The sequence below is a fragment of the Meles meles genome, chromosome 19 (assembly GCF_922984935.1).
Source record: "Meles meles chromosome 19, mMelMel3.1 paternal haplotype, whole genome shotgun sequence".
NCBI classification, from domain to species: Eukaryota; Metazoa; Chordata; class Mammalia; order Carnivora; family Mustelidae; genus Meles; species Meles meles.
In genome coordinates this window covers 53,111,484-53,126,668 of record NC_060084.1, presented here as the reverse complement: position 1 = coordinate 53,126,668, position 15,185 = coordinate 53,111,484, and the positions used below count along the sequence as shown (strand labels likewise).

General features: G+C 55.4%; 2 protein-coding genes across 3 annotated transcripts; both read left to right on the top strand.

Annotated features, from left to right (window-relative positions):
* The first annotated feature begins 566 nt into the window (after nt 1-566).
* On the top strand, nt 567-1,834 carry CLDND2 (claudin domain containing 2). The gene is given in 5 exon segments (XM_045988383.1): nt 567-755; nt 1,062-1,094; nt 1,097-1,189; nt 1,417-1,527; nt 1,758-1,834. Coding segments are annotated over 5 exon segments (483 nt in total). The 5' UTR covers nt 567-586.
* Nucleotides 1,835-2,608: 774 nt separating this feature from the next.
* On the top strand, nt 2,609-13,847 carry ETFB (electron transfer flavoprotein subunit beta). 2 transcript variants are annotated; one of them, XM_045988344.1, is made up of 6 exons: nt 2,609-2,759; nt 9,979-10,137; nt 10,266-10,424; nt 10,739-10,801; nt 12,842-13,000; nt 13,634-13,847. In XM_045988344.1, exons 1-6 carry the CDS (start codon nt 2,703-2,705, stop codon nt 13,802-13,804), a joined length of 768 nt encoding a protein of 255 aa, XP_045844300.1. In that variant the 5' UTR covers nt 2,609-2,702; the 3' UTR covers nt 13,805-13,847. The 2 variants fall into 2 exon arrangements, with proteins under 2 accessions (XP_045844300.1, XP_045844301.1); XM_045988345.1 differs by having other exon boundaries at nt 13,620-13,847.
* Nucleotides 13,848-15,185: the final 1,338 nt, after the last annotated feature.

Genomic DNA, 15,185 nt, shown 5'->3' with positions numbered 1-15,185 from the left:
CCATGGCCTTTTGGCTCTCTCAAAAGAGAGCTCTGCCATCTGACTCTGAGTGGTCTCTGTGCTAGTAGAGTTGCTTAGGGTGTGTGAGTGTGTGTGTGTGTGTGTGTGTGTGTGTTGGGGGAAGCTTATCTCTTTAAATGACTGATGGGAGAGGGGATTCTAGAACTCCTCCTGTGTCACAGAAACGTGGTCTCCTTTCCCCCACCCTCTGGACTCTGCGTCTAAGAAGCCCTGGGAACTGAGTGTGAGTCACTTAGGTGGGTGTGTGCATGGTGGGGGAGGGCACTGGACAGACTATAGGGACATTCCTCGGGGGCATGGAGATCATCCAAAGACAGGGAGGTCTCTAAACACTGATTCCTTGGGGGTAGGTCCTCAAGGCCCCCAGTAGGAACAATAGGCCATGAAGGTCTCGGGAAGGGCCTGAAGGAGGCATCCCCGGACAGCGGTGCTGGGGTGCAATCAGACATGGAGGGACATGTGGGAGGGGGTCTCAAGGACTTGAAGGACCCGGGAGAGGGGTCTGGGGACGGGAGGAGTGTCGGCCAATCTTGCGTGTGTGGCCCTCGGCAGCAGCCGCGCTGGCATGGGGGTGAAGCGGAGCCTCCAGAGCGGGGGCACCTTGCTGGGCTTCTTGGCCAAAATCCTCACAATTTTCTCCACTGCCACCAACTACTGGATCCGCTACCCCGGGGGCCACAGTGGCTTGTGGCAGGAGTGTAATGGTGGCACCTGCTCCAAAATCCCCTGCCAGAGTGAGGTCCGAACCGCCCAGAGGTCCCCTACCGGACAGACAGACCCCAGCACAGACCACCGATGGCACAACAGCAGGACACATTGTGCGGCGCCAAACCCTTACCCCTTCCACTCCTGTCTCAGGCCCATCTGCTCCTCTGCGACAGAGACTACCACCATCCCCCGACTCGGGACCTACTTCCCTCATGAAGTAACTTCAAAGTCCCCATCCAAACTGTCAGCTCTGCTCCCAGCCCCTTAAGGGCGGGTCGGGGCGTTGACCGGGGGAGGCGCCGGCGCGGGGATGAGGCGGTCCCTCTCCCCCGCCATGCTGGCGGTGACCAGGGCGTGCATGGTGCTGGCGGCATCGTGGGTTTGGTGATGGGGCTAAGGATTCTGTGCCACGAGGGCGACTCGCGGGGCCAGACTACGAGCGGCATCTTCTTCCTCTACGGTGAGACGGCAGCGGGCCCACAGTCATAGGGTGGGCCTGGGGGTTGCAGGGGACAGGGGCCCAGGGGTCGCGGGGACGCGAGTGGAGACAGGGGCCGGAGACCCAGAGACCCAGAGACCCAGAGGAAGGGGCGTGGCTGAGGGAAGGGGCGTGGCCCTGGATAGGCGTACTCTGGGTGGGGCCTGGGTGCGGCCCCCCAGCAAGCGCACCGAGTGCACGCGGCCCAGGTCTGCTGCTGCTGATCGCCTTGGCAGGCTACACAGTGAAGAACGCGTGGAAGAATGAAGTCTCGTGGTCCTCTTTTTCGGGGTGGCTGGCTTTACCCTTCTCTATTTTTGCGGGTAACCTGGACAGCGGGAAGAGGGTGGAGGAGACTGCCCGGAGGACTCCTCCTCCCCGCAGACTCCCAGCCGCCCTCCCAGGGACTCGTCACCAAACTCCGCTCCCGACTCCCGCAGACCCGGCAGGGACGCCCTTGGGGCTCCAAGCCCCAGTCCCCGGGGCGCTCCCGGCCATCTGCCCCAGGACAAACCGTCCCCCAGGCTTCTGCCCTCCACTCCCCTCCCGCCGGGCTTCTGCTTTCTGCGGGCGGACAGGATCGTGCAGAGCATGGATGCCCTCAGTGGATTCCCCGCGTGCTTGTGACCGCAGCCTGCCTGGGGCAGAATAAAGGAACGGCTTTCACGTTCCTTTTAATAGGAACGTGAATAAATAAAGGAATAAAGGAAGCGGCTCCGCGTGCTTTTCTGGGGGCCGTGAGGACACGGGGGACAGGAACGCACGCGGGAGCATGGATATGAAGAGGACGGGGGACTGGGACACGGGGACACGTGGAGGTTCAGGGAGGACATAAGCACATGAACCTATAGGGAACGAGGAACATGGGGACACGAGCATGGGTGGGGTGGACAAGGCGCATGGGCTCGGAGGGGGAAGGGGCATATGGTGGGGTCAGGGGAGCACATGGGTGCTCAGAAGGGATGTAGGGACATGGACGCGGAAAAACGGACATAGGGACCAAGAGGCATGGTCGCGGGACCAGGAACATGGCAAGAAGATGCGGAGACAGACACAAGAGGGCGCAGGGGATGCGAGCACAGCGACTTAAACAGGCGAGGAAACAGTGGGGAACTGGGGGAGGGATAAATCCGAGGGCGTGGGGAAAGGTTTAGCAGGCTCGGGAGGAGCAGCACTGCAGGAGCACCTCCCCACGCGCACGACCTTTCCCCTAGTTCCCGGCCACGCCCCCTTCTCTAAGTCCTTTTCCCCTTCCCTCTGGTCCCGCCTCTTTTTCCGGAATCCGTTCTCCATTGGTCCGAATCCTCTTGCCACACCTCCCTCCCCTCCGGGCCCCCGATTGGTCCTTTGTCAGGGTGGAGGCGGGCATCGTCGTGGTTGATTGGCCGGCGGCGCGGGGCGCAGGCGCAAAGAGGGGAGCGGGAGAGGGGGCCGGGACGTCCGGCTCCAGAGGCCGAGTGAGCCTACTCACCCCGCCGGTGGGAGCTGCAGGAAGATGGCGGAGCTGCGCGCGCTCGTGGCTGTAAAGAGGGTCATCGACTTCGCCGTGAAGGTGACCGGGCCCCTCCTTGCACCTCCCGGGGATCCCGAAACTTTATGGGGGGGTCTTCTCGTACGTCTGATCTCTGCCGCTCTTCCTCCTAAAAGTCAAAGTCACACCTGAGGGCAAAGATCAAGGACCGTGAGGTTCAGACTTCAGACCCTCCTAATTTACACCCAGCCCCTTTGGGGTCATGACCCCGCTCCCTTTTCTCAAGGTTTTGGACTCACTGTCTTAATAATTGTGTGCCGTACGAGTTACTTTCTCTGTTTCTTACCCGCTGGAGGTGCCGCGGCCCCTATGTAACATTTGGAGAAACCGAGGCGCGGAGAGGTCACTCCGCTAGGATGGGGTAGAGCTGAGATTCCCCTCCAGGTCCGTCTGACTCCTCAGCGCGACTACTGCTTTGCACACAAGCCACACTTCACCTTTTAGGCTGCACTGCCCACTCAATTGCCTTAACTTGGGAACCCAGAAGCCTTCACCCCTACAGAGCCGCGGGGTGGGCAAGGAGGCTGTAGCCAGGAAGGGAGGGAGAAATATTTGCTGGAGGAGATGAAATTCTGTTTGAGTTGGTGGAATGGCTCCTATTCCCCATGAGAGGGCTTGGTGGGGGTGGGGGTCAGCGTCTTTAAGGTCCTGGCTTGACCCGGAGAGTAGCTGGTCGGGACAGAGGTGAATCAGACACAGCCTCTCCCGCCAGTTTCTCGAAATACTTGCCTTAAAGCAGACTGTAGATGGTCTGCCCATCTACTGTAGATGGTCACTGCCCATCCGTGTCTGTCCCCACCATCAAACTGGGATTACACCTATATGTCCCCAGCATTGTCCAGCACGGGCCTGGCATGCCAGAGGCCTCCTGGTGCATGAAACCAGGATCCCTGCCCACTTGGGGAGTGAGGTGGGGAGGAGGGCCTGGGAGCCCGACTTGGCAGGGAAACTTCAGTGATCATAACTGCTCACGTTTAGTGAGTGCTTACTGTGCGAAGGGCAGCACTCCAAGTCCTTGACGGACACTGACTCATTCAGTACTTTTCAGTACCCTCTTGCTTGCTATTATGAAGCCGGTTGGGCGGGTGAGGAAAATGAGGTCCTTGGAGGTCCTGTTGCTTGCTGGACCACCCCACTCCAGGCAGCTACCATAAGGATCGAAGTGCACTAGTCTCTGCTCCTCCTTTTTTTTTTTTTTTTTTTAGATTTTATTTGTTTATTTGAGAGAGAGAGTGAGCAAGGACACAAGAGGGGAGGGCAAAGGGAGAGGGAGAAGCAGACTCCCCATTGAGCAGGGAGCCTGATCCCAGGATCCTGAGATTATGACCTGAGTTTAAGCTTAACTCCTTAAGCCACCCAGGTGCCCCTCCTCCTTTTTCACTCCACAGCTGCAGCAAAGCCCTGACAGCCAAGGGCAGGGGTGTTGTCTTCAGCTGCTCTTGGGGGTCCTGGGGACCTTCTCTCCTGGTTTCTTCCTACTTCTAGCTGTTGCTTTGAGCTCTTTTGCTCTCTGGGTGTCCCTGTGCCCCAGCCCTGGTCTCCATGGCTTGAGGTGCCTGCGTCGTATCTGTCTTCCCCACCAGCAGACCCGAAAATGACCAGCTTTGGGTCCCAGCCTCACCCAGCACAGGGCCTGGCACACAGGTGTGTGTTGAATGAGAGAACAAAGAGAAGTTATCAGCCACTGTCCTATCCCAGGGGTGTGTGCTGCTCCGGGGCTCCCAACACTGCATCCTATCTGTTGGCTGTGTGTGTAGGTGCCCTTTCTGAAGAAATAAATAAACATTGCCAACTACCTGATCACTGGGCCAGAGCCCCAGCACCATTGCCGTCCCTCCCTTACCAACCCCGCCACCTGTTACTTAACAGCTGGTCCCCTTCTCCGTCCTCATGGGCCCAGCTTTCAGGCTTCTCTTCCTCCCAACTGGCCCCACACAGGGTCTCCTCCCTGGTTCTCAGTTGTTCCTTTGGTCCATCCTCTCTCAGCTTCAGGGCTCTTTCTCCCCCACCCCCGAGTTGCCCTGAAGCTCCCCAGCACCCTAAGGACAAAGTCACAGCCCTTCAGCCTGGTGTTCGAGACCCTTCGTGGTCTGGCCGCGGCCCCTGCTCTGCCATCCACAGTGCCGGGTCCCGCGCTTACCCTTTGTGCTTTCATGGCTCCCTCACCTGGTCTTTCCTGACAGACCTGGCCCCTTCTTGCCTTGGACCTTTGCCCCTCGCTGTGCCTTCTGCCTGGGCACCCTTCCCTCCATCTCTGCTCCTTGTACCTCCCTTGTCCGGCCTAACTCTGATCTGTCAATTGTATCAAAAGTTTAGTGATTTTCTGGGATCACTTCCTCCAGGGAGCCCCTCTACCCCAACCCTCTCGGGCTTCTTGATGTGTCCTTGGACATTCCTGCAGCCCCCTGGGCTTGCCTCTCTCAGCTCCGCTCGCACACTGGATTGGGATCCTCTGCTCACCCAGATGTCACCCCCACGCCCAGAATGACAGCCCCTCGGGGTGAGTGCCGGGTCTCACCCACTCTGTTCCCGGCATGGCTTTTTCACCTTCTTCCAGCCTTTGCTCAGAAGTCACCTTCTCTGTGAGGCCTTCCCTGGACACGGACCTAAAATTGCAGCCCCCATCATCCCTGTGCCCTCCCTTGCTGTAATTTCTCCCATCCTCTTATCACTTTGTAATCCACAGGGCGATTTTCTGATCGCTCACTTTGGTGTCTGTGTCCTTCCAGAATTCGAGCCCCAGGGTCCAGAGGAGAGTCTGTCTGACGTAGTTGGTACTGTCTTAGATACCTGTTAGACTCTCAGTTCAGGGCCCACTTCTGGCCAGCCACAGCTGGAATCAAGTTTGCTTCCTGCTGTGTGACCTTGGGGAGTTGCTTAACCACTCGGAGCCCGATTTTCCTCCTCTCTACCAAGGGGATAACAGTACTACCTTCTGTATTGGGTGGCAGTGAAGTTTAAATGGGCCACTAGTACAGTGCTTGGCTCAGGGTCAAGAGTCGGCCTTGGCTGGCCCTCAGGGAGGGTGGCTATTATTGGTAGAAATGGTAATGGACATTCTTTTATTCGTCCGTTCAGAACACAAATGCTCTGCTCAGTGTGTGTCTTTGTGTATGATTGCGATTGTTTGTCTAGGGTGTTAATTCATAAGCATTTGGTAATTCAAGAATACTCAGTTCTGGCCAGGATACATCTTCCATGAGCCGATGAGGCCGTAACCTTCAGCGTTTCTTTCAAGGCCCAGGCAGAGACCATCAATTTTGCATTCGTGATTTGGTATGCATTTTCCTAAAGAGGCTCCCCCAAAGGCTGGAAACTTCAGGCCCCAGAAAACCCGTTTCCAGCTCTGGGCCTAATCCCAGACAGCCACGCCTTCCATCAGTTCTGGGAGCGCCTGGCCTTTTCCCCTTGCACCTCCTGCTCTCGGCAGGGCTGGCCCCTCCTCATCCCTCAGGTCACACGTGTCGGCTCCGTGAGGCTGTTGTTGGTCTTCTTTGCCTGCCTGAGATGAGATCTGCTGTAGAGGGGTCTCAGTGCGGTGACCACCGCCTTCGTCATCTGTCACTGGCGTCACTCCCTGGCCACTGTCTCCCCAGGTCTCAGTGTGGTGACCACCGCTTTTGTCATCTGTCACTGGCATCATTCCCTGGCCACTGTCTCCCCATCTGGCCTCGGCTGTCCTGGTCACTCTGTGTCCTGGGTGCTCTCTGCTCTGCCCAGAGTCCCAGCACATGCCCAGTGAGTGACTCGCGTAACAGAAAAAACTAGAGGACAAAACCACAGAGAAGTCCTTGAGCTGTGTGAAAAGTTCAGGGAGAGCTTTCAGAAGTCACTATATACACCTGCTCTGAGACAGAGGGCCACGAATAAATGGCCAGGAATAAAAGGACCAGCTCCCCCACCTCTTGAGGGCCCATTTCTCATCCTAGAGAGTCTCATGATTCCCAAGTCAGACTTGGAGTTAGGCCCCTGGTCCTGCCACTTCCTTGCTGTGTGATCTCGAGCAAGGCTCTTGGCCTCTCTGTGCTTCGTTTGCTCCATCTGGTCAATGGGGATGGTAATGGCAGCAACTAACCTCCCGGGCAGTTAGGGCAGTTAAATGAATTAATACACGTAAAGCCCTTGGAGCGCTACTTGTCTGGCTGTTTCTGTTGAAGGTTCACATTTTGCAAGTTCAAGAGAAAGAGTAAAAGCTTCATGCAGGATTATCTTCTTTGATTTATAAAACCTCATTATTTAAAATAATAATAATAGAAAAAAATGACTGGCCCTGATCTTTCAGACCAACCATGGTTTCCTGACTTACGTAATTTAACTAAACAGTGTTTTTGAAGCTTGAAATCAACTCAGGCTTAAAAGGTCTTCCACCGAGAAGATGCGCTGGCAAGTTTCCCAGGGCCAGAGGCTCTCATCCCTTGGTTCATGGGCATCAGGAGCTTGGTGCAAGGAGTCCCCCCAGAGCAAGAGCAGGATTGGTGCCCTCCACCAGCCGCTGGCTCGCCAGCTCTGGCCTGTTACTGGTGGGGCTGCTTTTCTTGTTGAAAGGGGAAACCTCTGACTTGGATTTTATTTCGGTAGTGAGAAGGATTTTGTGATTTAGTTTCCCTGCTGTTTCCAAGTGTTTGAGTGGTTCTTGTGCATGGTTCTGGCAGGTGCTTGGCCTTCGCGTACAGTTCTGAACAGAGCTGATGGAATTCCTGTCCGTGGGCAGTTGACATTCTGGTGGGAAGAAGACTGATAGTCACTCTCAATCAGTCCAGCATATGTCGTATGTCAGGGGTGGCCAGTGCTATGGTGAGAGTTAAACAGGGTTAAGGGATGGGAGAGTTGCAAGGGACGGGGTTTACATAGGAGGTGAGGGACAGCAGAGGTCAGGGTCAAGCCAGTGCATGTTCTGGCAAATTCTGGGGATCGTGTGGCACATGCTCAAGGTAGGTCCTAGTGAAAAAGCATGGATTCAGAACATGGTATTGGCTCTAATTGTATTTAGTAAAATTAATTTATTTAGTTCTGAAATTTGAGCCTTATTTTTGGTGTTAAAATGACTTTTAGGGGCCCGTGGGTGGCTCAGTCAGTTAATAAGCATCTGCCTTCGGCTCAGGTCATGATATCAGGGTCCTGGGATGGAGCCTCGTGCCTGCTGCTCCCCCTGCATGTGCTCACGCTCTGTCTCTCAAATAAATAAATCTTCAAATGACTTTTTAAAAAACGAACTAACAGTGATAGAAAATGATAGCTGTCCTCTTTCTCTTCTTCCTCCTCCTCAGTGTTACGGGTCCATGAGGTGCATCCAGACTGGGAAGGGACAGAATGTGCAGGGAGGTAGTAAGAGACAGTGTCCCAGTGTCCCCAGTTTGGCCAGGCTGTCATCCCGGGTCTCTGCCGCCTGAGCCCTTGGTGGCAGCCACACGGGAGGAGAGAGGCAGGCCAGGTCCTGGGCTGGATCATGTAGGCGCCCAGGGAAGGCTCCTCTGGGCATCTAGTGGGCTTCTTAAACGCAGAACCCACCTACCTCCCCCCTCCCGCTTGTAGGATGTAGCCACGATACGCCCCAGGGTCCTGCAGGATTCTTCCCTCTCTCGGCACCTGCCCAGCACAGAGCTCTGTCACTCCCACCTCCAGGGACCCCTGTGGTCGGTCCATCGGCTTCCCCGTCTCTGCTGGCTCGGCGGTCCGAGACACTGTCATTCCTCATTTCGGTGACTAACAGCCGCCCAGCCGTCTCCCCACTTTCCACCCTTGCTGTGCTCGCAGTTCCGCACCGAGAACCCGGAACGACATCCACTCGCCTCTTTATCGGCCTTGATCTTCGTCTCTTGACCTATTCAACTCCAGTTCATCTTTCAGGTGTCCCCTCTAGTGCCACTGCCTCTGGGAGGCCTTCCTGATAGCCTCCCACGCCAGACTGGGTCACAGGCCCCCATCATCCTCTCCGAGTTCCCCAGACTTCTTCAGGGATTAGCAGGTGGCAGAGCAGGGGATTTGAGCGCTTGGGTCCTAGCAACCACTGACTGGCCAGCTACTTTGCTTGGGTGCCTCAGTTTCCTCATCTGCCCACAGGGACAATGCCTGCTCCTCCCTCGTTGGGCTGTCAGCAAGATAGATGAGTTAGGTTCTGTGCTTAGAACAGGGCTCCTGCGTGATTCTCCTTCAGTGCTGGTGGCCAGTAATATTCTCTCTGTTGGCTTTTGAGAGGAATGTGGTGGGCTAGGAAGTGGCCCGAGCAGGCTATCCAGGCCTGATTTAGAAGCAGGGTTTTCACAGTTGGCCCTGAGTTAAGGCTTCTGAGATGGGGAGGTTACCCCGGATCACCCAGGTGGGCCCTAATGCCATCTCCAGAGTCTGCATAAGAGAGAGGCAGAGGAAGCTGGAGGGGCCGAGGGGATTCTGCCCTAGAGCCGCCAGAGGGACCCTGCCCTGCCAAACTTGCTTGCAGCCCAATGAAACTGATTTTGGACTTCGGGCCTTGGGAGCTATGAGACAGTAAGCCACTGAGTCAGCAGTAATTTGGAATGGCAGCCAATAGGGGGACGGTTAGTTTTTCATACTGCCTCCCACCCCATGCTAGCCCCAGAGCTGCTGGGCCAGTGGGCCTTGCTCCCTTGCTGGTCCAGGCGGTGTCCCCAGAATTTGGCTCTGGGCCAGCCCACAGTCGGTGCTCAGTTAAGACGGACCGTGTGAGGAAAGGAGTGAGTGGAGTTTGCCTGTTTGGCAGAATAGACCTGTGATGCTAGTGTTTTGCAAACTAGATCATGACCACGTGGCAGTCGTGAGATCCGTGTGGAGGGCTGACATTTAAAGAAAGAGCAAAAAATGTCAGGGTACAGTGTGCAAATCAGGGGAAGCATTGTTCACTGAATCTCGCGTTGCTGTATTTATGTTGGTATGGAAGTGTATGTTGTGTATTTGTAATATACTCAGGAGTATCTTAAAGTGTATTTCACACTGTGGTTTACAGTAAGCCAAAATTCGAGAAACATTGTCTTGGGCCCCAGGAGCAGTGACAGAGTTGGACAAGCATGTCCGATGTCCCCCAGTGCTCCACTTAACTAAACAGTGGATATGTGAGTGACATCATGAGAGGATGACCCTCTGGCTGTGAATTCTCATTTGCTATGTCCCCAGAGCTGCGGGACCTTGACAAGGCCCTGCCCCTTTCAGGTCCCGGTTGTCCCCATCCAGCCCTCCTTGCCTTCTTGCCTGTTTCCCAACCCTCCCCCTTCCCTTGCTGACTCGGCAGATCCGGGTAAAGCCTGATAAGACAGGCGTTGTCACGGATGGCGTGAAGCACTCCATGAACCCCTTCTGTGAGATCGCTGTGGAGGAAGCTGTGCGGCTCAAGGAGAAGAAGCTGGTGAAAGAGGTCATCGCGGTCAGCTGCGGGCCTGCCCAGTGCCAGGTGCTCAGGTCCTGGGGAGAAGGTGCCAGCCAGGGCCCCGAGTCCTGGGTCTGGGGGAGGAGGGCTTGGGACCAGGCTCCTGGGTCCCCTTGGGGCTGGAAGCTGAGTCATGTCCCTTCTCCTGACAGGAGACCATCCGCACTGCTCTGGCCATGGGTGCAGACCGAGGCATTCACGTGGAGGTGCCAGCTGCAGAGGCAGACCGCCTGGGTCCCCTGCAGGTGGCCCGGGTCCTGGCCAAGCTGGCAGAGAAGGAGAAGGTGGATCTGCTGCTGCTGGGCAAGCAGGTGAGCGCGCTTCCACCCCTGCACTCCCCTCCCTGCTCAGCACCGTGGAGGTGGGGGCAGGCGCTGTGACGACAGTGGGCCCAGGCCTAGTGGAGAGTTTGAACGGGGTGGCCAGGGTGACTGTGGACGTCAGAAAGTCTCCTGGGGTCCTGTGAGGTAGGATTGGAGCCCTGGGGTTTATGGTGATGGTCCGCATGGAACAGGAGGCTGGCGGACCATGGACAGATGTGTGACCAAATCCCTGTCTAGACAAAGGCCTGAATGGTATGTGAAAAGCCACATTGTCATACGGTCTTCTCTCTTTCTCCACCAAGGCCATTGATGATGACTGTAACCAGACGGGACAGATGACAGCTGGATTGCTAGACTGGCCACAGGTGAGGCTGGAGTGGGGAATATCTCCTGGGGCCAGATCTGGGGGCTCAGAAAAGAGTCACTCTTGTCCCTGCCCTTTTGGAGGGAGGCAGGCTTAGTAAGAGGGTGGCTTCTCCAGCGGGCAGGAAGGAAATGTGCATGGCCAAGACACTAGGCCTTATCTAGGCCTTTGGTGCTCTGCCTTCATCAGCTCTATCACTCCTGCACCAAATTCATCCCTGCCCCAGGGCCTTTGCACTCGCTGTTCCCCCGCAGCCTAGGACATGATTCTCTCAGATTGCCTCATGGCTTTCCCACTCTGTCCTTCAGGTCTCTGCTCATTTGTTAGCTCTTTAGAGAGGCCTTCCTTGCCCACCCTCTATGAAATTCCAGATGCCCCCTCCCCACCTATGCTGGTCCAATAGGAACATAAGCCACCCAGTGATCTAAAATTTTTCATAGCCAGATTAAAAAAGTAAAAAGACACAGGCAGAATTAATGGCAATAAGCTTCTATTTAACTGAACACATCTAAAGTGTGATTATCTCAGCATATAATCAGTATAAGAAAATACTGAGCTATTTTACATTCTTTTCTCTTTTTGTATGAAGTCTTCGAAATCCATTGTGAATTATATACCTACAGCACATCTCAGTTAAGATGGTGAATTTCTATCAGAAATACTTAGTTTATTTTTAAAAAAGAAAAGAAATAACTTAGTTTAGATTCCCAAAACTCACAGTTGAAAAAGTAGGCTCACATACCCCAGGTTGTTCCAAACAGACTTACAAGTTTTCTGGAACTGCATCAAATATCTTTTTTTTTTTTAAATAGCAACTTTACTGAGATTAAGTGACTTCTGATCAACTGCACATATTTAAAGTGACAGTTTGATAAGCTTGGACACACATACACACCCATGAAGCCATCATCACGATCATGATAATATATTTGGCTTACGGATCTTTAAGTATATTTATTTATTAAAAAGATTTATTTACTTATTTGAGAGACAGAGAGAACAGGGGGAGGGGCAGAAGGAAGGAAGCAGACTCCCCACTGAGCTCGCTGTCATGACCTGGAGACCATGACCTGAGCTGAAATCAGGAGTCGGGCGCTTAACCGACTGAGCCACCAGGCACCTCTCGGTCTTTAAATTTAAATTAATTAATTAAGATGAAAAATCCCATCCCACAATTGCACTACTAGCCACGTTTCCTACATTCAGAAGACACTCTAGTCCTGTGGCTGCCGGGTATGTATTTGGTTTCTGGCAGCCTTCCCGGCCAGAAGAAATGCGCACGAAAGCCTGGGCCTTTTTGGTCGTTTTCACAGTGTATCTGGAGGCTGGTTCATGGGGCCCTCGGATGAGACCCTCCAGCTAAGACCTGAAAGGTTTGTCCAGTGAGTGAATGAGTGGAGAGAACAGGTTGGTTGGACAAAGAGGGTGCAGGTCTATCAGCCAGTGTTGATATAGGACTGGGGACCAAGGGGCTTGGCCAGAGCTTGGGCACCAAGCGAACAAGACCGGGTCCTGGCAGAAGTTTCCAGGGTCAGCCTAGCAGAGGGGCATGGAAGGGAGCCCCAGGGGACAGAATGGTGGGTACCGGGAGCAGGGCATGGAGCCAGTTCTTGGCTTGACTGCTGGTGGGTGACAATGAGCACATTTTGGAGTCTTTCTCTGCTTCAGTTTTCCTCATCTGTCAAGTGGGGACAATAGCATTGACCTTACAGTGTTTCCATGAGGGCCTGATGGCTGTTTAGAACAGCACCCTTCCCCTCCATACATGTTCATCATTATTAAGGTAAGTTGACGATAGGCAGGAACCTAACTGGCAGGTTCAGGTCATTAGGACCCGCACCTTGGTTCCCAGTGAAAGTACAGATATCCGCCCTAGATTTTTGAGATCCCTTTCGGTGGCTTCGTCCTGTTTATGAACTTGTGTCTAGAGGTTACCTTGTGGGACTCTCTCCTGTTCTCTCATTCATTCTCATCTGTGCATGCGCTCCCGCTGCCCTGTGCCTGTCTTGAGTTAACCTCGTCCCCACCCTCCTCTCCCCAGGGCACATTCGCCTCCCAGGTGACACTGGAAGGGGACAAGCTGAAAGTGGAGCGGGAGATCGACGGGGGCTTGGAGACCCTGCGGCTGAAGCTGCCTGCCGTGGTTACCGCTGACCTGCGGCTCAATGAACCCCGCTACGCCACGTTGCCCAACATCATGGTGAGTGCTTGGTGCACGGGTCCCCGAGGACCTGGGAGTGGGTGAGTGCATTGCAGGCCCAGTGCCTCCCTGGTGCTCAGACGCGGGGAGAGGGGATCCAAGGGACTTCTGATCCGAAGGAATGGCTCATCTGGCTAAAAGGAGAGTTCACTGTCCATCATGGCCAGTAGGATGGGTTCATTGGGTCAATCTAGCCAATAGGGAGAGCTTAGTATGCCATCCCAGCCAATAGGAGGTCACGGTGCGTCATCTCATCCAGTAGGGTGGGCTCTGTGAGTTAGCTCAGCCAATAGGGAGCGTTCAGTGGGTCCGCTTGGCCCAAAGTCGTTCGAGTCTTTACGGCCAGAAGGTCGACGCTGCCAATCCGTTTCAGCCGGTGAAGGGCCTCCCAGGGCAACTGACTAAAAGAGGACCCTCAATAGAAGGGCTTCCCGGGCCGTCCCCGCCCACAGACATGATCTCTACCGGCCTAGGAAGAGGTCCCAGTTGTCCTGGTTGGTGGGTGGGTCCAGACAAGGTCGGGCAGTGGGATTGGTTCTGCAGACGTGGCAGTCGCCGCGGGGTGGGGGGAGGCTGCCGGAAGGGGCCGCAGGGGCTCCAGCAGCCGCGTGAACGGCAGCCACCCGTGTGCAGAAAGCCAAGAAGAAGAAGATCGAGGTGATCAAGGCCGGAGACCTGGGTGTGGACCTGACCTCCAAGCTCTCCGTGGTTAGCGTGGAGGACCCGCCCCAGCGGACAGCCGGCGTCAAGGTAGAGACCACGGAGGACCTGGTGGCCAAGCTGAGGGAGATTGGGCGGATTTGAGCCCCTTCCCTGAAACTCAGCAATAAAACTGTGACCCTCCCGACGACTGTCTCTGTTTAATTCATTTCCTGGAGACCTGGTCTTTGGTTCAGTCAACAAACATTTGCTTAAATCTCCTGCTTGCCAGGCCCTGTACTGGGTGACGCCGGGGACCCAGGTGAGTCACATCCAGTCCCTGTGAAGCTCCATGCTGAAGGGGGCCGGGGCGGGGGGATGGACAGAGGCAGCTGCATGCAGAGCACTGTACCCTCCGAGCACAGGCAACACCACGCGCTTCAGAGCCCGCCTGGGGCACCTGAGCTGGCACGTGGGGCAGAGAGCTTTCCCAGGGAGAGGGCATCTCGGCTGAGTCCTGAAGGACGCCTTTCCGTGAGGTGGGGAGAAGGGCTTTCATCTACAGAGTGTTTGCCGGGGCTCCCAGGTGCCAGGCCCTGGCCGAGACTCGGGTACAAGAGGGAACGAAGCTGGAAGCTCAGGGTCTGGCTGGGGAGACAGACAAAGATGAAAACCTCGTGTGGGGATGGAGAGTGGGGCCCGGAGTTAAACTTGGGGATCTGAGAGCCTCGCTCGCAGTTACTGGCTGGGGGGGTCTCGAGTGAGTGACATACCGTATCTGAGCTTCGGTTTCCCATCTGGCTGATCAGAATAGGAAGGGCTTAGTGCAGTGGTTAAGGGCTCGGGGTCTCGCCCTCGAGGCCCTAGCCAGGCCACTCCCTGGCTCTGGGAGGACTCTGGCAGGTTCCCACTCCCTGAGCCTGGATTCCCTCCTCCCCCGGGGCAGTTAGTAATAACACCCGTGTTCTGGTTGTCTGGCATGGCATAACGAACCACGCCAACACTCAGAGGCTTAAGCCAGTGATTGTTTATTTTGCCCATAAATGTGAAATTTGGGCAGGGCTTGGCAGCACAGCTCACCTCTCCAGGCGGCCTCAGTTGGGGTCTCAAGTGGGGCCAGAGGATCCACATCCAAGATGACTCAGTTATGCGGCCTGTAAGCCGGCCGGGGTTGTTGGCTTGAGTTGGCTGTTGGCCAGAGGCCACGACTCCTCTGGGGCGGTGGGGGTAGGGCGCTGCAGGAGCTTTGTCACAACATGGTGACTGGGTTCCAAGAGGGAGCGTTCCGTCACATGTGAAGTGGAAAATGCCAGTCTGTGGGCCGAGATGCAGACCCTGGCATGGGGTCCCTTCTGCTGTGCTCTCTTGGCCTGGTAGTCAGAGCCAGCTGGATCTGAGGGGAGGGGACATAGACCCCTCCTTAAAGATGCAGGCATCTTGAAGCTATAAAACTTAGTCCGGTAGTGCAGCCCCCCCAGAAGCACACTTGACACAAGGAAGGTGCTCACTGTATGATGACCATTGTCGTTACCATCAGCATGGTGAG

What these genes read in the sequence shown, in the direction of transcription:
- ETFB (XM_045988344.1), top strand. Translation starts at nt 2,703, where the DNA reads ATGGCGGAGCTGCGCGCGCTCGTGGCTGTAAAGAGGGTCATCGACTTC. An exon ending in TCATCGACTTCGCCGTGAAG is followed by an intron (nt 2,760 to 9,978) that starts GTGACCGGGCCC and finishes CTGACTCGGCAG; the next exon opens with ATCCGGGTAAAGCCTGATAA. An exon ending in GATTGCTAGACTGGCCACAG is followed by an intron (nt 10,802 to 12,841) that starts GTGAGGCTGGAG and finishes TCCTCTCCCCAG; the next exon opens with GGCACATTCGCCTCCCAGGT.